The sequence below is a fragment of the Danio aesculapii genome, chromosome 6, assembly GCF_903798145.1.
Source record: "Danio aesculapii chromosome 6, fDanAes4.1, whole genome shotgun sequence".
Lineage (NCBI taxonomy): Eukaryota > Metazoa > Chordata > Actinopteri > Cypriniformes > Danionidae > Danio > Danio aesculapii.
In genome coordinates, this window is record NC_079440.1 from 19863786 (window position 1) to 19888469 (window position 24684).

Sequence of the window (24684 nt, forward strand, 5' to 3'; positions counted from 1 at the left end):
CTATACACTGTTACCAAAATTTCCCAAAAAATCCATATCCTACACAGTCAAAAGAATCATGTGCATACCATGACATTTTGCTCAGGATGTAGTTAAATCTATATAAGGGTGGTATGTCAAAAATCTTGCTATATAATTTAGGACTGTCATGCATCCTTTTTTTTGGCCCAAGTGCTGACATATCCACAGTTTTGTTTTATCTTACACAAAACAGACTCTTTCGTTGTCGTTAATATATAGGCTAGTTTATGTATATTTATCAAAGTAAAATCACATAAGGTATCGCATAAGGTAAATTAACAACATACATAAGGTGTTATGGCAAGGCACATTTATAGGCTACTTTTTGGCATTCCACCTTAACCTTTTTACTAAACCCATCCAGCCACCCCATTAATTAAATGTCCTCAAGGCGCCACTGCATTCTCTCCGTCGAGACCCGTCCTCTTGTTCTGCTTGTTCAGACCCATCCTCTCTATCTCTCTCGTGCACAAACACACCGCGCGCGCCACAATGATAAATTTACTGCAGGAAAGGGTCAAAGCGCAAAATACGCCTTGCTATCACTGTTGCATTCCATTACTCCCCAGTTCTCCAGAAAGCTCTTTCGTCTTTATTTCTTCCTTCCTTCCTTCGTCGCCTTATTTTTTATTTCAGAGAGATAAAACACTCAATGATAGACTAACTGTCACAACAGGTGCATAATTAACAGTGTGTAAAAATAATGCAGTTTGAGTAGCCTGCAAAAGACTGACTCCAGATGCTGACGAGCTCAAACCAATTTATCGATGACCGCCTAAACTGTGCTACTGCAGAATATGCAGAAAACAAAGCTAGCTTTTTATCAAACGTGTTGCATTAGTTTTTTTTAGACTGCATTTGATTACTATCAATCTAAAGTGAAACCTGATTTGGTACTGTTATTAAATTGATTTCATCCGCTACTCTTCTACCAGCATTCCAAGTAATCAACTTGAAGATAAAAGTTGTGCAAACATTTTATTTGCAGTACATACTAGATACTGCAACAAATTAATCAACTGTCATCCATTAAAACACATACCGCTGACTTCCCGAGGCTCTGCGCTTCCTGTGGGCTCAGCGTCCACTTTACGTCCGCATCTCCCAAACCCATGAACCAGCTGCTCCAGGGGCAGCTCCGAATCCGGCTTGGGATAACACCGCAGACCACTGGAGCATCTCGGTGTGTAAACGCCGCACAGCTCACCCTCTTGTCGGGCACACACGGGACAGCAGCCGCAGCCCGGCTCGCGCACAATCTCTCCGCACGTCTCCGTGAGCATCGGGCAAGCCGCCTGGCGCTCCGCGGTGCAGCTCGGACAGCGGAACACCATTTCTGAGCGAGCAGTACCGTGAAAAGTCACCAATGCCAGCAGCAAGCCGCAACTCACGTAGGACAACATCGTGTCCACGATATAGAAAGTCTAATAATCGGAGGACTAACTTGTGCAGGTAAGAAGCGCACTCGGACAGGTGACGGCTAACTGGAGCTGCTGCGGCTCCTATCAGTGTTCATATGCCGCTGACATCATAGGAGATGACAGGCGGGCTGCAGCTTTGTCAAACAAATCCTCAAAGGGCTACAGTGCCAGAGCCGTTTTCTGTTAGGCCTGTCCTGCCTTAATTTGAGAGCATGCATTTTAATACTAGCTAACGTTTTTTCTGTTGTTTAGACTGTCAATCTTATTTAACAATATCGCAGCTCCATGGAGCAAGTATAGTTTGAGCTCCAGCAGACATTAAGTGAATTCCTGAGCTAAGCTAAACCAGCAGGGTCTTGATAAATTAAATTGCTTAATTAAATAAAATTCTTGGTGATAATTACCCTGAAGTGGAATTTGATTTATTAAAGTTATTTATTTTCAACTGGGGGAACCTGTCCTCCTTCAAAACATCATACAAAAAATTCACTTAACCTACAATGTGCAGATCGGCATATGCTATCTAATACATGTAGACTTGTGATGATTTTTAAAAAATAATAAAATTTTTTTTTTTATTGATGATCTTTATATATTGGTATTGCTAAGCAAATAAGCTGTTAAGAAACATACACTCTAAAAAGTACTGGGTTATTTCAACTAAATTCTGGGTGTAATAGGGACTAACTCAACTGCTGAGTAAATTTTCTAATTAAATTAATAGATTTAACCCAATATTTGGGTTAGTCTGAATTTTACCCAATTTGGGTTTAAATGACCCTGCATTTCTTGGTGTGTATTTTTTGCTGTAGACATAAAGTTTATGCATATTAAAACCCATTGACATTTTGACATTTCTCTACCGTACTTACAGGAGCCTATACAGGCTGAATGTTGTAATCTCTCAGTTGCCTATTGATTACAGGGGCCAGGAATCGAGATATCATGCTTACCATCCAAACAACCATTAACCCATCCACAGTAAAGCCTGCACTCTGTTCCCCTCTGAGAATTCCTCGTTGTTTATTTAACAGTTCAGATATATCTGCATGCTTCATGCCAGATTGGCTACAGTAGTTGTCAAAGTGAAATAATTGAGGATTATTTTTCTTTTAGGGTGCCATCTGATTTAATGGGATGTTATGTATTTGTGGATGGCAGGATTCCTTTATACCTTAATTTTGGTAATGAAAGGGGACTTTAGAAATAGGCTACCAGGTTATGTGGGCGTCGTACTGAAGCAGGAAAGTGTTCGAAAAACATCATGTCAGCTTTTTAGAATCTCATAAGCACTGTGTCAGTGTACCCAAAGAGTGTACATCTGGTTTTCTGTAGGTTTTTGAGGGTTATAAGCCCTCTTGCCTTGATAGTTATAATGCTATCTCCAGTTGTTTAAGTGCAACTCTCCATCAAAGACATTTCTGAGTAAACAAGTGATACACTTAACTAATGCTCAGAATAACCTCAGTAGCACTTGTACATATCGATAGATAGAATAGTTTTTTTTACTAAGATTCATTTTATTAGTTCATTTTGTGAGAGATGAGAGATTTAAGCAGGGTTTGTACAGAAGTCTATATCTTTATATCTATTATTTTGAATATTAAAAAATGCACACCATTTTTTCTCCAATAGTTTCTAACAAAATAAATACATTTTACATTTAAAATTTAGAAAATAATTTTTAAAATTATAAAATGTATATATAATTTATATAAAATTATACATTTATGTAATATTAAATATGATTCAACGACCTAGTTCAAATTGGGTTTCCAAAGAAAAAAATGCTTAATAATGACTAATTATTTTATTCATCTTTATTTCTATTTAAGAAAGGCCTATAGGCAAATAATGTTAAATTGTTTAATGAATTATCTAAATGTGGTCTTACTGAACAGTGTACTAAACTGAACTGTTCAGTGAATAAAATTGAATTGTGTACTTTGGAATAGTTTTCTGTGGTTTAGTGTTTGATTTCCAAGAAAAGCAGATTTTTGTGTTGTCAGTGTGGACACAAGTAAGAAAACAAACATATTTGGACATACAGTTTTACTTGTCTACCATAAAACGACAGTTTCACAGTAAGGTAAATGTTGCTGTTTTGCACTTTAAGACATTGTAAAGATAGCACTTTCAATGAGATAGGCCATTTTTGACAGCGGTGAGGGCGAATCTTCAAAGAAACAGGATTATTATTTAATAAACAAATAATTGCAGTTAATTCTTAAATTATAATCGATGTAATGTTCTAAAGCCATTAAAAAACAACTTACATTGAAAAGATCGTAATGTTTGATATTGTGATGCATGTGGGACATAAACGCTGGAGGGCGCGCTTCGTTAAATAAACACTTGTTTGGCTGCTTCGGGCCGCCGTACCTTTAAGAAACAAGATCATATGACCGTTACCATCAGGATGTCAACAAACCTGAAAGGGAATTTAGCTGAACTAATGCCATGAATCTTAATGCCGGTTCAAATCTGAGCTTAACGTTTATTGTGACTACGAGTCACGTATTTTTGAAAGCATAAGGTATGTTGCAGCTCATTCCTGAGAATAAATATCGATCGAGACTGATCTTAGGACGTCAGGAAGAGTTGCCAGTTCTGTTCTAGTTAATAGTGCAAATGTATTATAGTTTTATTAGGTCTTGTAATAGTATTTGCTACATAAGGTTGGATCTTGTCTAGAACCCAGCATTTTGTGATAGAGGTAAAGTTGGTTTTATATTCGGATATTCAGACATTCTCCTTAATATAATTTCAGAAATATATTCTTTGCAAATTCTAAATAGGGAAATCATATTAGCAGCCAATGATTATCAAAGTACAGCATTGCTTACAGTCTATTAGATAGTGCTAATGTTGTTTTAAAGTCATACTTGCATGGTAATTCTGACCGAATATTCAATTTAGCGTGGTAAACAATATAGAGACAGTTAAATGAACGAATGTGCGAAAATAAAACCAACGTTACCTCAATATTTTGGTGAATAATTGATCATCTGTACCGATAAAAGTGAGTATTGCCCAATCTAATTTAGAAACACAATACAATTATGCCTACAAGTTAATAATAGTAATAGTACCCCACTTGTAACGTTATGGATTTGGGTTAATTCTATTAATATGTTTCACTCTCTTTAGGATGTCATCCACTCAGGCTGGTCAGTCAACGGTTGTACACAGACTTGCCACATTACTGCGAAATAATGGTACAAAATTGCTATTTCATTTTCTTGTTTGTTTTGTTTATTTCAGCAGTTTCTCCACGGATGTATTTGTTCACTGTAGTGTATACACAGGGGATACATTTGGCAAACAACGAATTAATGTTGTTGTTTTTGCTAAAATAATATTTTATGTAATAATTACCAGTATAGCAATTATATGATAATGAATCAAGCCTGAATAGCATGAAAATGCAAATATAAATCATACATGGACATACTTTGTCTTTGCGTACAAGCATTGTTTGGAATTTGGATGGAGTACAATTGAAGAAGAAAACTGTTGCGAGTTTAGAATCAAAGTTTGCTTGATGTTAAAGACATAGAGACAAATCAACTAAATATTTCCAAACAATTCAATATTATTCATAATTTGTAAGGCAAGTTTATTTATATAGCACATTTTATACACAATTATAATGATAGTGCTTTACAAAAACAAGGATAAAAGAAGCGTAAAGTATAAGAAATAAAAAACAACAAAGAATAAAAAAAAATAAAACAGAAACCAAAGTTTTAAACAAGTTAAAAGATGTTTATATGTTAAAACATGGAGACAAATCAACTAAATAATTCTGAACAATTCAACAACAATTCAGCATTCTTCATAATTTAAAACTATAAATCTGGAGACTCCAACAAAATGAACAATGTTAAGTGTTTGATTTTGTTTTCATGTTGAATCATTCAAATTAATTGTGCTTTTACAATGATGCACGGATCAGTTTTTAAGACAATCATAACAATCAAGTTTTTGTTACTCTTTGCTTAGGTGACTCTGTACTGGATGGTTCCAGTACGCTCACCCTGCAAGTGCGATGTTTACAGCACCTGACACAACTCTTCGAGCGGCACCTTCTTTCACGCACACATCAGCATGGTTTTCTGGCTCTGCCTTCGCACCCAGCAGACACTGCCTCCCTGCTGGAAGTCCAGTTTCTATTTGACATGCTGCAGAAGACAGTATCACTCAAGGTATTAAAGCTTTTGATGATGTTCTGATGCATCTATGTTATTTAAACTAGAGAAATTCAAATGTTAATCATCTGAGAAATTTTGATTTCATATTAATAAAAAGTACATGTATTTTTTTTAAACGACTTGCTTTCATTTTCCAGGTTTCTTAAATAATCATTAGTATTCATTCATTCATTGAAATACATTTTCAAATACAGAGTAGTTGTGGCAATAATCTGATTTTGTGCATCTGTAAAACAGCTTGTTAATCCACCTGGTGTGAAACTACAATATGTTGTGAAAATCTTCCCTTTCAAGTCCCTCAAACACTTAGAGGTATTTCAAAAGAAACTATCTGTCTAATTCAGTTATACTTGTTATCTATTATTCTGCCCTGATATCTGAAAATATGTTTTTGTGGGTGTTTTTCTTTCTGTTTAGCTAAAGCGCATTCCTCCTCATTGTCTGGAGGGTCTTAGAGGAGTGTATTCTCAGCTGGAAGTGTTTACTTGCTCAAAAGGTGTCAGCTCTCTAGAGGTATTTTTATTTTTTTTGCGCCAGCAAACACTGACACAATGAATAATGATCATTTACAGAAATGAAGTAATTTTGTGTGTGTGTGTGTGTTTTAACAGGAGCTTCTTTCTTTGTGTGGAGGAGATCTTAGCTCAGCTTTACCCTGGTTAGAACTTCAAACCCTTAATTTCAGTTACAATTCCATTTCCTGTCTCGACGAGTCACTAGTAAGAATCTTTCAAATGAAAAAGCTGAAATAGAGTAACTTATACTGGAATCTGCATGGAACACTTTTGTTTGATGTAACACTTTTGTTAAATTATTTAGAGTCTATTAAATGTGCTGAAGTGGCTTGACTTAAGCCACAACAAGATAGAAGACTGTGCTGAATTTTTAAAGGTAGGCTGCTGTTATGCATTTATTTATCAAATACCCAACAGAATCATTGTCTCTCTCTCGCTCGCTCGCTCTCTCTCTTTCTCTCTCTCTCTCTCTCTCTTTCTCTCTCTCTCTCTCTCTCTCTCTCTCTCTCTCTCTCTCTCTCTCTCTCTCTCTCTCTCTCTCTCTCTCTCTCTCTCTCTCTCTCTCTCTCTCTCTCTCTCTGGTTAAACTTTATATACAGAAGTGCTAATTCTTGTATTTGTCTTGGTTTTAAATATGTGAGAAAGAAAAGATTGCATTGCCAAATGTAAACTCTTGTCATCGGAAAAACTAGCAGTATATGTTAGTAAAAATGTGGTTAAACTTTTTAATAACATGGTACAAGCAACAATCTTTATTTTAATTTTGATAAGTTTACAGATTGCAATAGAGCCTTGTGTTATGTAGTTGAGAATAAAGTGTTTTTTTTTAACCTTTTTGTAATATTGTGATTGGTAAATGCTTTTTAAACAGTGTTTTTAAATTAATTTGGGGGAAAACATCTGGTTATGATATCACATAGTTGACAATGGACCTTCTTGAATTGCTGTATGTTAAATATTATAAATATTAGAGTTAAATTATTTATTTATTTATTTATTTATTTATTTATTTATTTATTTATTTATGAATTCATTTATTCTCATTACTATTTCCATTAAGCCACTTACTGAATTGGAACACCTGAATTTAGCTTATAATAACCTCCAGAGAGCACCTGTGCTGGGCTTGAGTGCTCAAGCCAAACTCACCACCTTGATCCTTAGAAACAATGAGCTGGAAACAATCAATGGTGAGTTTCACTTCTCATTAGCAGAATTGTATTTCCATGATTATTTTCTTTGATGTTTTTTGCTCTGAATATGAATCTTTATATGTTTTTATTTAACACTTTGGCTCTTTTTTTGGTTCTTTGTTTTTTCATTTATCTTAGTACTGCATGTCTTTGTTTTTTCAACCGCGTACAGTGTGTGCTTTTCAGAATGAGACAATTTGAAAGAAATTTCCTGGAACTGAAGTAAAAAAGAAATGATGTGCTGCCAATGACGTGTGTTAGCAAAATAATAATTTCATTATTTTATTTTAGTTTAAAACATTTTGTTCACTGCTTATTTGTATCACATTTTTGTATTAAACAGCTGCATGTACAGAGTGTTATTAATACCAGATTTTGTATGTTCTGTTTTTGAATAGCTATGATTGGTTTGAAGTTAATGTACTAAAATAAAGGTTAATCTTATTTCATCTAAAATGTATTATCCTAACTACAGGGGTGGAGCAGTTGTCGTCACTTCAGTGTCTTGACCTGGCTTATAACCTTCTTATGGAACACTCCCAGCTGGCTCCTTTGTCCCTCCTTCATAATCTCAAAACAGTAAGTTAGACTCACCTTGCCTAATTCATCCTCAGCTAATCAAACTACCATATTTACTAAAGTTATTGTGCTAAATCACAGATTTTGGTCTCAGCATATTTATGATGCCCGGGTTATAAATCTGGGCTTGAAGAAGCTCATTTGAGGTTTTAACAGGATCTAGGCTTTGCTACAATCTAGATAAGACACATCTATGGCAGGTTTCCAGCTTTAGAAATTGGATCTTAGAATCTAAATCTGAATATTTCTTTCTTAACCATGTGACTTACAGTATCTTTGATTCTTCTGTCTTCCCCTATATATCACCCTAACAGTTTTCAAATCTATTTTCAGTTAACCCTCGAAGGAAACCCATTATATTTTCTGAAGACACATAGGGCATCTGCTGTCTGTCACCTTTCTCCAAGAACTGCTTTCCATGGAGTGAGTCTTTCTTATTTTTTGTGCATATTTTCAGATGAGACGTCCGTCTTTCGGATGAGACGTTAAACCGATGTCCCGACTCTCTGTGGTTATTAAAAAAACTAGAATGTCTTTCGAAAAAGAGTAGGGGTGTAACCCCGGCACCTTGGCCAAATTTGCCCACTGGCCACTGTCCATCATGGCCTCCTAATCATTGGCTTCATCGCTCTGTATCCTCTCCGCCAATCAGCTGGTGTGTGGTGTGCGGTCTGGCGCAATATGGCTGCTCACTGGTGGTGGATGAGGAGATCCCCCAAGTTGTGTAAATCACTTTAAGTGTCTAGAATAGCGCTATATAAATGTAAGGAATTATTTTGATAATAAAACTGTACTGAAGTTCATATAAATGATATGATACTTACTCCATATGTTGTGGCATCCTTAACAACTGAAGCAGTCACTCAATTGATCCAAATATTGAATTAAATGAGCCTTTACTTTACAGTATATCTAAATAGATTGTGTTGATTTCTGTTTTCAAGTTTACCATAGCAACCAGAGAGAGGTTCCAGATATCATTCTCAATAGTAATCATGATATGTGTGCTTGTAAATCTTTCTTGCTGTTCTGCAGATGTTTTCGAGTTGTATACTCACATTTTTATTTTTGCGTCATATTGTGTTTCAGTTCCAGCTGGATGGCACCCCTCTGTCCCAGTCTGATCTTCTGGTGGGTAACAAATGTCACTTTGTCGTCTCTGATCATTACAGGCTTTTTGTTTCTTATTTGTTTCATGCTGCATTGTGGGAGGCATGTCTGCTTTTTATTTGGGGTAGGCACCAAAGTGGTTTACTTCCTCTCACTAAATAGAGTTTGCAAACTTCAATTGTAGATGTTAAAGGGGTGGTCCACTATGATATCTTATTTTAAACTTTAGTTGATGTGTAATATAGCTGTGTGAACATAAACAACATCTCTGAATGTAATTTGCTCAAAGTTAGATGCAAAGGGAGACACTGGCTTTTACAGAGTTAGTTTGGCAAAGCCTACAGTAAACGAAGTTTGGGCACTACAAAACAATGCTCCTGGGTTAATGAGATTATAAACCCTTCAGGTATATCCGTCAAACCCCTGTAAACACCCACAATATTCACCAGCGATGCAACGTCTCCCTAGCAGCTGCTTTCCCTGCATTATACAGTAGATCTCAAATAACAAACTCTCTAAGTAGATGTGAACATTTCATATTACACATGCCTATAACTCGAATAGCAGTCAGAATATCCAGAATAAACTGAATATCTTGTCAGATTTTATTTTAGAAAGCAGGCATGAGGTGTCCTCTTCATTTTCTGTCTGATTTAAACTCGAACTGATAGGACTAACAATTACACTGACTGGCAGTATTTACTCAACAGAGGCAAAGCTCATGCTAGTAGAGGGGTGACACTTCCTGGTGACGTGGAGCCGATTCGTGAATCACAGTTAGCTGACTAATTAGACCCTCTTGAGGGCAGGCTTTCGTAGGAGCTAGTAAATATGACAGTCGTTTTCATGTTTGCTGAGTAGCTGTATATAATTCAAATAAGATGTATGACAAAATAACATGATTTTTTTTTTCACAAATGAAGCATGAGCACACATTGCTTTGCACCCCATAACTACAACCAAGCCTTAAAAATACACTCTGTACCACCCTTTTAACCGAAACTAGATGCCCATACAAAAAAAAAAAAAAAAATCTTTACTGTGGCACCCCTATATGTTACAAATACATATAGTGAGTTTCAACTGCACATTTTCTGCATTTTTTTCTCCCATGTTAGCAGAGGAAACCATGCCATTGTTTAGTGGCACCAATATTCACATGAAGTTAATGTGTTCAATGGCAAAATACAGTTTCAAGAAGATTTCTAAAATGCTAAAATATTTCAGCACTTTGCGAGAAATGTTTAGAAATCATGTTATCAGCAGTCTTATGTATATTAGCTAAAAACTAATTTGTCTGACGTCTTAAAGGGTTTGTTCATCCAAAAATAAACATTTACTCACAAATTTCTCACCCTCATGTGTAATTAAATCTTACACACGAGGGTGAGTTTCTTTTCTCTGTTAAACCTAAAATAAGGTATTTTAAAGAAAGATGAATACCTGTAACCACGCTTGACATTAACACCTGCCAAATCCAGGTAGATTTTAGCTGTGGCAGAAAAGACTAATTGCCACTAGCCACACTGGTGGGTTGAGCATACTCTTTAAATTGTAGTTTAAAAAAAAAATCCTTTTAAAATAAAAAAATTAATTTGAATTCGATAGTAAGAATCCACAACTCCCATGAGCAATCCCTGCAACACAGTACAGGCTAATGTGCACTATTGAGTCACACAATACGCAAAAAAATATATATTAGGATGTGGGTTCACACCAAACAGGGAGCACCACGTAATTTACAGTCAATTATTTGAACTTGCACGGTGGATACAATTAAGATGAATTTCCTGCATTTGCAAACATCATACGTTCCATGTCATTCACACCACAACATGATAATTCATTATAATTAAACACATGATAATTTCACCTATTTCCATGTAATTTACAGTACTATATAATATACTGGTGTGAACCCAGCATAAGACTAGCAGAGACAGAATGAATCACTTTAAATCTTCTCACCCACTGGAATCCTTCGCACCCACTTTCTCATATCACTCATACACACATAAAATGTAAATTAGCTTTAATGAGTTTAGCTGAATTGTAATTGATTAGACAAGATGATTTTTGTTCTTTGTATTTTAGTGCAGAGATTTTTTTTATTTTTTGCAGCATTACAGTATTAACTGCTGTTGTTAATGATTATAAAAAAAGGTTAATAGTTCCAAAAAATATTTAAAGTGTCTTTTGAGTTAATATTTTACACATCTGCACCACTTTTATTGTATTCATTATGACCTGTAGGTAAACAAGGGTATATAGTAGACAACATTTGAAGTGGATCAAAAAAATCAAGTAGTCTAAGACAAGAACAGGTACTGCTTTGTGTTTAAGTCAACTTTGAATAACGGTTTTGACTGTACATCAGTTGGTTTAGCATGTGTCTCAAAATTTGGGTGGCCAGATGAGTTTTAAATTAAGTAATTTTAGCATGCCAAATTTTGTAAAGCTACTTATGCAACTTCTGCTTGTAGCCATTGACTTCCATATGGGTAAAGCAAATACTATGAACGTCAATGGTTGCAAGTTTCCAACATATTTTCAATGTCGGTTGTGTTTGAAACATATGAACAATGACGACCTTTTTTTTCTTTTTCTGGAGTGAACCATGTAATTACTGATTCCAAGCCAAAGATAGCATTCCCTTGATTCAGATAGCTATTAGTCCCAAACGAAATTAAATGTTTTAAAATTTTCTCCTAAATTAATTCAATTCACCTGTATTTGTATAGCGTGTGCTTCACATAGAAGATTATAGTAAATTAAAACAGTATCAGTTCAGTTTTCAGTGTTTAAGTTCAGTTCAGTTTAGCTCAGTTCAGTGTGGTTTAATATTCACTACTGAGAGTCCAAGCACTGAAGAGAAAATCCATCGATGCACAGCTCTACAGGTCCTGAACCATGCAAGCCAGTGGCAACAGCGGCAAGGAACAAACTTCACCAATTGGCGAAAGTGAAGGATTAAAAAACCTTGTGAGAAACCAGGCTTAGTTGGGCAAGACCATTTCTCCTATGGCCAAACGTCTTGTGCAGAGCTGCAGTATAGGCGCCAGAGGCTGGAGAAGCTGGATGTCAGCAAGACTCGTCTGTCCCTGGACCATCATAGGAATCAGTCTCTTGCTCTCCACTCCTCCATGACCACCACAGCAGCTGCTCGGGATACGGCCTGGTCCAGGATTATGGAAACCTTGGGATCATCTTGTCGCTGATCTTAGATTGCATCAGTGGCACTGCATAGTCTGAGGGTCTCGGGATGAGTATCCCCAGGTGGAAATAGAGAATAAAGAGGATAATTAGCGTAGTTGCTGTTCATAGTGTATATAAACGAGATGCGTGGAGCACATTCATGTATCATACCGCTAAGTGATGCAATGATTGTATGCTTTCTAAAAAGATAGGTCTTTAATCTAGTTTTGAACTGCGAGAGTGTGTCTGAGCCTCGGACATTATCAGGAAGACTATTCCAGAGTTTAGGAGCCATAAATGAGAAGGCTCGGCCCCCTTTACTTGACTTTACTATTCTAGGTACTACTGGAAGCTCTGATTTTTGAGATCTTAAATAGCGGGTTAGATTGTAGCGAGACAGAAGGTTGGTTAGATAAACAGGAGCTAGATTATTTAAAGCTTTATATGTAAGAAGCAATATTTTAAAATCAATACGAAACTTAACAGGCAGCCAGTGTAAGGAGGATAAAATTGGGGTGATATGATCATGTTTTCTAGACCTGGTAAGAACTCTGGCAGCTGCATTTTGTACTCGCTGAAGTTTGTTAATAGAGGATGCTGGGCAGCCAGCAAACAAAGCATTACAGAAATCCAGCCTAGAAGTCATAAAAGCATGAACTGGCTTTTCTGCATCTGAGATGGATAGCATACTTTGTAACTTAGTAATATTTCTCAGATGAAAGAAGACAGTTTTTTTGTGACATGGGATATATGATTTTCAAATCTCATAAGCTATTATATTCACAGATGGCATGATGAAGATGAAGTTAGTAACAAATGTTGGAATGTAGAATAAAAAACATTTAAACAACATTTACAATGTTTAAGAAAATATTTTTTACCTATGGTGGGAAGATATTAATAAATTATTTGTTGAGTTATTACATTTTTATACTCTGTTAAATATACTTAAATAACAACAAACTTGCTGCAAACTTCAATTATATATGGGTTATCCTTTTTTTTAAATAATAATAAAAACACAAAAATAAGGATTATCTTTTAAAATTTACAGTGTAGCATTGGACCATTTTTTTTAAATATATATTTTGCGGCTCTTGTTCCATGATTTATTTGCATTTTTCTTCCCACAGCTAATACCCAAACCCGGACAGTTGGTTGGCCAGCTGTCCCATACTTCTCTAGTTGCTATGGCACAAGACCAAGGTGGGCAGGACGTGTCCAGTGGTGGTGGGGACATGACTGACAGTGTGTCCGTTTCAGGAGCAACCCGAGTTCGAAAAAAGAAACAAAAAGTAAGTTTCTGTCTAAAACCTGCCCACATGTTTTTGTATACAATTGAACAACCTAGTTTCGAGCATTACCTTCATGTAGTGGTAATACAAATGTGTGTATGTAAAATGTCAGATTTTCAAAAATCAATATGCATAAATAGGCCTGTCACAATATTGTTGTACGATATATTGTACTAAAATAAATAGTGATGAACGATATTATTGTCATTTTAAGATAATTTTATGCCACTCATTATATAATGCCAGATCAACAATATAATAGCATCAAAATGCAAGTACACTCTTCCAAAGAACACATTAACTTTTATTATTAAGTAAATTTCGTTTAATTATAACCATTTTTACAATTTAATAATGAGGCATTGGAATCAGAAATATTAGCCCCACTTTGAATTTTTCGTTTTTAAATATTTCCCAAATGATGTTTAACAGAGCAAGGACATTTTCACTGTATGTCTGATAATATTTTTTTTTTTATCTTCTCTCTGTTAAACAGAAATTGGGGAAAAAATAAACAAATAATTCAGGGGGGCTAATAATTCTGACTTCAACTGTATATCCTAAACAAATAAATAATGTTAACAAAAAAGAGCAAGGTAAAAAGTAACAAAGGCTGCGATATCTGCTACCAGATCTATTTTCAGTTATCAGACACCCACATCAAAATATACTAAAGTAATTTATAGTATATACTGTGGTGATGCCCATAACACATTTTCTGTCAAGGACAATAAAGTTTTACTAATTAACTCTAGTGTTTTTTACCCATACTGACACTGACAACTCCAAAAGATAGAGAGGTTGCAGAATCAGCTGAAATGTTGCTAGAATTGTTTTTTTATGTATGGGTGATAAATATTGCTTCACCAAAAATGATTGAGGTCATGTCCATGTATTGTGCAATAAGTCGATATATTGATTATTGTGACAGGCCTATGCGTAATAAATAGCTTTTTTCTTAATGCTGGTCTATGGTCTTCATTGGCTGCCTGTGAAAACGTGTACTTTGATCCACCCTCAAATAATGTAGTCGTCGCTGAGGTTTGTAAGAGTTCATGTTACAGTTTTTCCCAATTGTTTACACACATTTTCTGAAAGCATGTCTCATATTGTCAGAACTCACACACATTGGGCAAAACCTTTCAATACTCCTGCAAAATGAAACTTTATATTCAAAGCAATGTAATTTCTTCTCAAAATGGTATTTTGTTTTCAAATGACACACACAAACCGTCACATGAATAGACATTTATAAGATCCAGTTGAGCACTGATGTGCTTAATGTAAAACACTATGACCACTTCTTCTCCATTTATCATAATGACTAACTGTAAACCTTTTTTTGTTCAGTGTTACATTTACTACAGACAGTACATAGGCCTACAAACATATTTTACTGTATTTTTCCCTCAAAAACAGTGTACACAGTGTTTATCCCAACCAACACAAAGTTGCACATAACGTGGTCTACATATACCATCAACAGAAGTATTTACAGAATGCAGTTACAGTAAAAAAAAATAAATAAAATGTGTGGGTTTCGGTCAAACACTTTCCATCCCCAGGCAGAAAAAATTCCTCAATAGGATTGAGAAATGGAGAATATGGAGGTAGATAAACAACTAAAAGCATGGATAGACAGTGAACCAGTTATGAACCAGATGAGCTCCGATTTTTAAATTGAAATTCTGTGTGACAGGTGTTTACCTATGTGATGAGTTAGTATGCAAACTAGGGCAACTGACTTTACAATTTTGAATGGCAGTGTGTTCCTTGTGAAAACAAGAGATTTTCTGCATGAAATGTGTGCCAAATGCAGAGAATTGTGTGTAGTGTATTGAAAAAAGTGTGTTTTAAACCTGCAATTTGAGTGTAAAGCAGGAATTGTGCTTGTAGTTTAGCAGAATTGGTTCAGGGGGTTGGTGCATCAGTTACATGGTGTAGTCATTCTGTCTGAAGTACAAGTGATTGTGTGTAAACAACTAAGCAAAACTGTAACATTGTTGACGTGTCTAGAAGACACTGTTTTCCACACTGACATATATTTGTTAAAATAATTTTGCTGAGGAGGAACCACCAAACAAGAACTTCTAGGACTGAACTTCAGAAACCATGAAGGCTGTTTTGTTTCTGACTTGTGTAGCAAGCGATAGGCCAGTCACAAAAGATTAGATCATTTGATCAGTCAGGGTAAAGTAGACTTTCAGAAAAGAGAGGTTTAAAGAGAATGGATCCTTGAACAAACAATTTGAACTTATATGCATGGGTTCCATATCCAATTATTATTATTATTATTATTATTATTATTATTATTATTATTATTATTATTATTATTATTATTATTATTATTATTATTATTATTATCATCATTATTATTAGTAGTGTTGCTGTTAATAAAAAAAAATACTAAAAGTAATTAGAAACCCTTAAAACATCATAATTTAGACACTTTGAAACTGTAAGTAAGATAAAATTTGAAAGAAAAAGCAGGCAAAATGAACCTGATTCTGTCGTGGTTTTTATTAGTGTATGGTCACAAAACAATTGATTGAGAAAAGCTCTGATGTGTGACACAAAACACTACTACTTGTCATTTGCAGAACAAGGTGAAGGTGAGGAGAGCCAGTATTTCGGAGCCCAGTGACACAGACCATGAGATCACAGTCCAGTCTGCTGTACAAGGTGATGAAAACAAGTGCATAGATTACTCAACAACATTATTATGGCTATTATAGTATGACCTTCTTCTGTTCTGTGGAGCATAAGAAAAGATTCTGTGAATGTCTTTTATTTATTTTATTCCCTCAAAGTAGATATCAGAATGATTTTTTTTTTCAGAAATCCATTGTGTCCACACTTTATTAAGTTACATGGTGCAACATCACATAAGAACCCATTCTAAAGAGTAAATCTGTGAACACTGGATACTTAAAAAGTTAGCTGGTGTCCCTTTCTATTTCTCATTCCTTTACAATTTGTGCTACTTCTGAAAAAAAAAAGACAAACGTATGTGTTGTTTGGTTTGTTGCATCCATTGTAGGCAGATATTGCAAGTTGGCAAAGGCTGTGTCAGGTGTATATCCAATTTTTATGCTCCGAACAACATAATATAAAAATATATAATGATTATGTAACCCATTATATTTTCATATTATGTTGTTCTGAGCATAAAAAAAATTCTAATTTCAGAACATGGGACATATTTATTTGCAGTTATAATGTCAAATAAAGACCCAGAATGTATAAAATGTTTATTTAATTGATTAATCATAGTAACGTTATTTATCTTAGCTGAGCCGACCTGAATATATTCAGGAAGGCTGGAAAGGACATGATCCCCTGACATAGATTTAATTAAAAATTAAATTTTGAAGGATTATTTAAACTATCTGTAACTGAATTTAAATAAAACTCAGATTTACACTTTCTAATTAACAATGTGCACAAATGAATTATGTTTGTGCATATATAATAAATTTGTAATGTGAGTGTCTTTCTCACATAAGATGTTTGGCTGTTTTCAGATATTGTTCTCCCTCATAAGGAGGACATTGAGAGAATGGACAGTTTTCGAGAGCAGTTGGGAGAAGACTGGCTACGCTACCAGCATCATCTTGATGATACTCCAGTCATCCCATCTTTCCCAGAAGCAGACACTGTAGTGAACACCAATGGTCGCTGCACACCACCATCTCCCCTGCTTAAAACTCACACTCCTCCAACCAGTCTGGTGTTGCTCCCCCCTCCATTGCTGTCCTCTGAAATGAAAGAAGAAGAGGCCAAAGAAGAGATGGAGAGTAGTGATGTGCAGCCTGAGACCGAGTCTACCCTGCAGTGGTCAGGTCACAGTCCCCTGAACACTGAATCTACGATTGAGACGAGTCTTGGAAACACTCAAGCTGCAACTGATGCATACTCTGATCCACAACCACCACCAGACGAGGATGAGGACGATAGAGGAGGTTTGTCTGATTTTTATCGGGTGTTTGTTGATGCTGATCGCTATAGTGGACAATTATTGTCTGTGAGTACAGATATTTATACTGTTATGGTATCATCTGAAATTTAATTTCACTAGCATGTTAGCACATTAGTTTTCATGGAAGAGTAGTTTATCTTTTACAGTGCATAATGTCATACTCTGTAAAAATTGGTACCTTTACTTACAGTACATTACACCCTGCTTTCAAAAGGCCTTCCATGTAAAGTTGTACAAAGGCACAGGTTGGGAGAAGGCTGCAAAAAAATTTGGTTGTAAAAATTGTTTGAAATTTGGTTTCAGGCTCTATGACAAAGTAATTGGGCCCTATCATACACCTGGCGCAAGACGTGCTTCCACAACGTATTGCTAGTTTCATACCAACGCTACCCAAATTTTCCCGTTTTCCACCACGTTGTTTAAATAGCAAATCCATTTGTGCCACTTTGTAGACTCATGGGTGTTCCGGTCTGGAAAAGAGGTGTATTTAAGGCGCATTAAATAGAATAATAGAACTAAAATTGAACTGTAAATCGACCAGCTGAGAGCAGGTCTAAAGTCCAGCACAGAGCGCATCAGTTGTGCGCCTCGCTTAAACATTGCTTAAAATACGCAGGATGTACAGCAATACAGAAATATCTTTACAAAAGAAAAGGATTAAAATATTTAAAAAATAGATACATTTTCTTCATAAATATAAAAACCACTGCCTTCATGCCTTCTGCATCTCGGGAGGACAACTTGCTTTTGTATAATGTTATTATTATTACTATTAGCAGTGTTATTTATTTTATGCATATTTATATTTGTTTTATTAAAAACAAGCTTAGATTTGTCCACCTGTCAGGTTTTGGACCAAACGCGCTGAGTGGATTTTCCCATCCTTAAAATAGCAAAAGTAGATTCGGACATGCTCCTAATGCTTTTGCGCCCTGCGCTTTAGACTTTGTGCCTAGACCGTTAAAATAGAGCCCATAGTTTCAAAGGGGCAAGATGATTTTCTTTAGGCACTGTATATTTACATTTTATCATTAAAGAGCTTTTTTATTTATTTATTTATTTATTTATTTATTTATTGTCGTGCAGTTTTGGGTTTCTATGGTTCTGTTTAAATCTGGTATTAATATGCTTTTTGGTGTATTGCATTAGAAGACTACGGAGACACAGTTGGGGCACTATTGTATACCTGTCACAATGCAGTGCTTAACAAGACACAAGTGTTTTTTGCTAGTTTCATGCACTGTGCTATGTTGTTTAAATAGCAAATGTCCCTTTTGTGCCCATGGGTGTGCTGGTCTGAAAAGAAGGTGTTTCAAGGTGCATTGCTGGCATGTTGATATTTTGAGGCAACTGAACTGTGTCATTGACCAACTAAATGCTGGTATGATGTCAAGGACTAAGTTTTTTTTTTTTTTTTTTTATTTAAAGAGTGCATTAGTGATAGTTGCCTGTGGGCTGGTCCTAAACACATATATATGTTGCTGAATGCAAGGATGCACAGCAGCACTGAAATATCTTTCAATATGAAAAAATAAAGAATTAAAATGTAAAATATTACTAATGTCTACATAAAAATAAAAAAGCTACCTCCTCCCATGCCTTCTTTGCCTCAGAGGGCTTTAGTGGAATCTGGAATCTTACAAAGTCTACCATGTGAATAACAAATCTGCTTGGCAAGACCACAACTTGCTCTTAAAGAGAGAATGGGAGATGAGACTGATTGGTTTAATCCACTTTACCCCTAAAACACACCCATAACTCATTAAGAGAATAAGGACAACCCTTTTAGACCATGCTTCAGGCACACCGACCATTTTTCCCATTGAAAAAAAATAGCAAAAGTTTATTTAGATTCAGAAATGCATATCATGCTCTTAGATCATTAAAATAGAGCCCTTGATGTTTTCTTTTGATGACTCTTTTAATTGTGAAAGAAGAGTCTTTGAGTGCGACTAGATGAATGTGTGTGCTTTTTGAAATAAGCACAATTTACATATGAAAACTAAAGAATACAGTAGAAAATTATATGGAATGTTATAGCTTTCATTTTTGCTGTGAGACTGCAAAGCCACACCAAATGCTCTGGTCTTGTTAGAATCACGGCTAGTAAGAGAACCAAGTCAAACTTATGATTTTAGATGTCAAAGTTTAAATCAATGCAAGCTATTTTTTTCAACAATTTGTTCCATAATGTTTAAGAATAGAGAACGTAGACAGTCTTTAGTAGCTGTTTGAACAGATTTAGCCATGTGATATTTTACAATATGAAGACAATCTGACAAACCCTGTTCAAACCCTTTTTACAATTGTATATTTAGCATTGTCCACTTGTGATCATATCAAGAATATTGCAACTTAATAAAAGGTGTAAACAGGACCTAAAGTAGATAATACAGTATTTTTTTTATTGTTTTTAATTTGCTGTCAGAGTTTATCAACTGTCAAAGTTGAATCTTTTCCTTGTGTGTTCTAATTCAAGAGTTCAAACTTAGCTGATGATTGATTATAAAGCTTGATTGGCATACTGTCCCGGGAGAGAGCCCTGAGCTCATAAGATCCTCGAGCCTGGGGCTCCCTCCTGTTTGCAAGGCGAGAGGGAAGTTTGAGCTCAGGTAGATCTGGAGAACTCCCCTGCTGTAGTAGCTAATGTACAGATAGTGATTGCTCGTAAGAGATAACTACTTACTAGGAGCATGTCTATGGTGCCGATTTGGAATAGTCAATTAACTTAAGTTGCATGTTTTGGACCATGGGAGTAAATCGGGGAACCCGGGGGAAACCCACGTGAGCACGGGGAGAATGTGTAAATTCCACAGAAATGTCTGCTGGCTTGGTAAGGACTAGAACCAGGGATTTTCTTGCTGTGAGGCAAAAGTGCTAACCACTGGGCCACCTTGTCAACCAGGAGGAGAAGGTGTGGAAGGGGGGGATTCTTCAAAACGAAGATGGCTGTTATATGGAACTTGGGATATTTATAGTGGCTTAGAAATCGTCTGATTGGAGATTGGATAAATTGGAGAATGCGGAGCCAGCTGCAGGCAATCATAAGCATGTGATCCTCTCAAAATTAGTTTATAAATAAACTTCACTATGTCAGTTCTGTAGTAAGTTTTTTTTATTTATTTATTTTTTCTAATTAGTGGCATTGGATGCTATTAATTTGCAAAAATGCATTAACTATGTTGCACAAAATTCCAGCATAACTGCTATTTTCAACTCAAAATGCAAAATGATTAACCATTAATTCATTTGTTTCAGAAATGTTTAACAAACCCCAATATTTTGGAATTTCTGTTTGTAGCATCTGGTGTAGCATAGTAGCTTAACTGTTTACCTGTTTCAAATAATAATTAACTTGGCAAGCCGCACATTTAAAGTAGCTTTTCCATAATAAAATATATCTGAAGTATTGGCTCTTGTACTCACAAACAAAAATACTGACACATCTCTATTGGTTTGTAATAATGAAATTACAACAGCTGTAAACTGCCACAGCCAGGTGAATATAGCATGATCATCAATAGAACAGCCTTCTATTTTTCACTGTTGCACTTTGTTTAACAGTGGACCTATGCAGGCCAATGTTGGTGGGACTGCTGTCAGAGGATCTGGAGACCGATCAGAAAAGAGTCTCTGAACCACTCTTCTTACGAGTGCGGCAGGGCCACCTGCTGGAGGTGGATATGCACCAGGGTTGTGTTAAAACACGAGTGGAACTAGACAGTCTGCGAGATGTGGTGACCACTGAGGCCTCCTGCACAGTGGAGGTCAGATGACATTTTTTACTTATATGAATCTAGAAGATGATTACATTATCATGTAAGCGTATTTGTCTGTTTCAATCGCTTTTTAAATCTTACAGAAGGTGAATGGGACTCAACCATGCGTGGAGCTCCATTTTCGCTACATTAGTCGTGAGAGGCGTAAACGTTGTTACATAATGCTGGATGACAAGCCACAGGAATCGTTACAGGTCAAGAGGACCATTTATTATTCATCACAATCATTTATAATCAGACAGACATTCTAAGTAGGGGTGCAAAATGCATATTGTGATATTTTATTATTACATTTATTATATATGTATTATATAACAATTTTAAATAGTTATATTGTCATTTGAAAAAAATATTTAGCATTTTTAAGAAACACTCCACATTTTTAAAATAGGCTCGTTTTATAAGTCCCTGATAATTAAATGGTTTAGTTTTACCATTTATTAATCTATTCTGATGATATTCAGGTCTGTGGGAGCACTTTTAGATTAGCATAAATAATTGAATTGGATTTGACCATTGACCATAACATTTGAAAAAATAGAATACATTTGAAAGCAAAGTTCCTTGATTATTATGCTAGAATGAGAGGTATAGTTCCTAACCATATTGACTTGGAAATTAGCAACTGTTCATTTTAATTAGATTCATCTCTTTAAATCCAAATACTTACTGATTGATTAAACACTAATTACAAGTTATTTGGTTAGTGTTTTAGTATGCCCCACATTTTGGTATGTAAAATGTTTTAGCATACCAAAAAGGTTTTAGTATGGTTTGTGTTTATACAAGTGAGACAAGTGTGGTGCTAATCAACAAGAGAAGGCACCAATACAACTGTTTATTGCCAGTACAAACCGCTGATATCAATTATTACAATAATAGTCAATAATCATGAATCATACTCAAGAGCTTCATTATTCGAAATGCAACAAAACTGCATAAAAGACTTATAATGCGAAATAAAGATGAGTAATAAGGATTACATAAATAGAAGACAGATAATGAAACCCCAAGCAATTTTAAAGTATATACAACCTCAGAGATGTGCCATCATTTTCCTCTTTAAAGACTGGGGAGCCCATTGCAATCTCATTGGAAAACCAACACTTGTGTCTAAGAGTGCTGGGTGATGTGCACTTATCCCACGGCTGAGCTTCCAATGTTTTAGCAAGAAACCCTCACCTTTACAGTCAAAATTTGGGTGCTGGCCAAAGGTCGGTCTATAAGGTAAGAGAGAAGAGTCAGTTGATCAGGCCAACTCTCTCTCTCTCAACTAGGTGCACATTATTTCTGATTGCAAAGCACAAATTTGAGGTTTGTAGTGTCAGCATGATTATCATACAGTCAATATTCTACCTCCTGAAATTTGGAGAACGTTAACCTTAAGGTCCTTAGACCCTTCTCTGGTCATTTGGTCATGCTTGAGGGTCAATGTTTTACCTCCCGAAATTTGGAGAAATGTGTGAAGTTAACCTTAAGGTCATGGGGCCCTACTCTGTTCAGTTGGTTGTTTGTTGAGCACAACAGGTGAAAAACAAAAAAATTACTTGCAGTTAGCTATTTCACAAACTGTACTACCTGACCCTTTGCGGTATTTGAAATGATTTACGTTACCAAATCTACAAATAACAAAAACACATGCTTTGCTTTTTTTAAAATCTGTTTTGACACATTCCAACACAATAGCATCCAATTCGATGGTTAAATAGTTCAATATTTTGACTCCTCAGGTATTGGCAGAAGTTCTCTCAAGAGTTGTGGAAGAAAACAAGCAGCAGGTGGATGATGAGAGACCAGAGACCGTTTGGCTACAGTGCCTGAAGTGTCAAGCTGAATTCTGCCAGCCGGCCACTGAGTCAGACAACAGCCTGAACCACCTGGATGAGCAAGGGAATAACAGTAAGGCCTAAGAAGAGCTTTTTTTCTTCAATTTTGGGGAGAGGTACAACCACATGCACCTTGCAAAACACTTTTCGATAAATATGTTGCAACAATTTGAATAATTTTGTGATTTGATTCCCAAATGTATCATTAGCCAACTATGGTTGCATGTTCTGTTTAACTCTGGTGTGAACAATGGAACTTAAAACTACAGTATAATTGTTTTTTGTGAAATGCATGCTGGTAGCCTCACTGCAATTGCCACCATGGTACAATCAATTATCTACAGGGTTCATACGGTCATGAAAAACTTGGAAAAGTCATTGAATTTTGACATGGTATTTTCCAGGCCTGGAAAAGTTTTGGAAAACAGAAAAACCCAAAAAGTTTTGGAAAAGTCATGGAAATCAGTTTAACAAATATGTGTAAACTTGAATATAGGTTAGTTATCTTTACTTTTTTACTGTCTTTTGCCAAAAACATGGTCTCACATTATAAATTATGTGTAAGCATTCATTCATTTATTTATTTATTCATTTTCCTTCGGCTTAGTCTCAATTTCAGAGGTGGCACAGCAGGAAAGAACCACCATGTGTAAGCATTATCTAAGTAAATCTTATATACAATAGATATAAAAAATTAATTCAAACTAAATAGATTGTTGTGTGTTTTATGATATGCTATAATACATTTAAACGTGCATTGTTTTTTATTATTTATTACCATGTATACAGTTGAAGTCAGAATTATTAGCCCCCCTAAATTATTAGCCCCCCTGTTTATTTTATTCCCCAATTTCTGTTTAACGGAGAGATTTTTTCAACCCATTTTTAAGCATAATATTTTTAATCACTCATTTCTAATAACTGATTTCTTTGCCATGATGACAGTAAATAATATTTGACTAGATATTTTTCAAGACATTTTTGTACAGCCTAAAATGACATTTAAAGGCTTAACTAGGTTAAATAGGTTAACAAGGCAGGTTAGGGTAATAAGGAAAGTTATTGTACAATGATGGTTTGTTTTGTAGACGACTGAAAAAATATAGCTTAAAAGGGCTAATAATTCTGACCTTAAAATAGTTTTTAAAAAAAAAAATTAAATCTGTTTTTTTTTTTTCAGAAACGGTAGTATTGTCATTAATGGTTGTACAATAGTTCATGTTGCATGTGGAAAAGTCTGCTCACACATTTGTGCCAGCAAATAATCAATAGATAACTTTATTTTATTTTAATTTTAACAGTCTGCATTAAGACTGTAAAACTGTAAAATTTGTGCCTTTTATGGTATTGCACATTTTCTGATGCTTCAAACACACATCTGAATCAGTTCATTTTTGTTCTTGTGAATATGATTTAGCTACAACAGCCACAACAAAAAAATGGAAATGGACAGATACAAAACATCTCTACAAATGAAAGGTTTTCAATAATAAGGGAATTAGGAGTTAAATTTTATGTATTATAACTATAGGTGGACATAGATACATTTTTTTAATC

At 35.3% G+C, this 24684-nt stretch overlaps 2 protein-coding genes across 2 annotated transcripts in view; one reads left to right on the forward strand and one right to left on the reverse strand.

The window, feature by feature from the left end:
- Positions 1-1578, reverse strand: part of igfbp2a (insulin-like growth factor binding protein 2a) — a 32865-nt gene extending 31287 nt beyond the window's left edge. Inside the window, exon 1 of the mRNA XM_056459738.1 lies at positions 1064-1578. Within this exon, the coding sequence (XP_056315713.1) occupies positions 1064-1424 (361 nt within the window). The 5' untranslated portion in view covers positions 1425-1578. The remainder of the gene's footprint in view (positions 1-1063) is intronic.
- A 2269-nt stretch (positions 1579-3847) lies between these two features.
- The window catches only part of stk11ip (serine/threonine kinase 11 interacting protein), a 42737-nt gene continuing 21900 nt past the window's right edge, over positions 3848-24684 (forward strand). The window contains exons 1-17 of the mRNA XM_056459739.1: positions 3848-3978; positions 4593-4660; positions 5448-5650; positions 5894-5968; positions 6074-6169; positions 6268-6375; positions 6476-6547; positions 7232-7361; positions 7840-7943; positions 8277-8366; positions 9033-9074; positions 13382-13543; positions 16144-16225; positions 17068-17505; positions 21087-21289; positions 21385-21495; positions 23032-23200. Coding sequence (XP_056315714.1) covers positions 4594-4660; positions 5448-5650; positions 5894-5968; positions 6074-6169; positions 6268-6375; positions 6476-6547; positions 7232-7361; positions 7840-7943; positions 8277-8366; positions 9033-9074; positions 13382-13543; positions 16144-16225; positions 17068-17505; positions 21087-21289; positions 21385-21495; positions 23032-23200 — 2152 coding nt within the window. The 5' untranslated portion in view covers positions 3848-3978; position 4593. The remainder of the gene's footprint in view (positions 3979-4592; positions 4661-5447; positions 5651-5893; positions 5969-6073; positions 6170-6267; positions 6376-6475; positions 6548-7231; positions 7362-7839; positions 7944-8276; positions 8367-9032; positions 9075-13381; positions 13544-16143; positions 16226-17067; positions 17506-21086; positions 21290-21384; positions 21496-23031; positions 23201-24684) is intronic.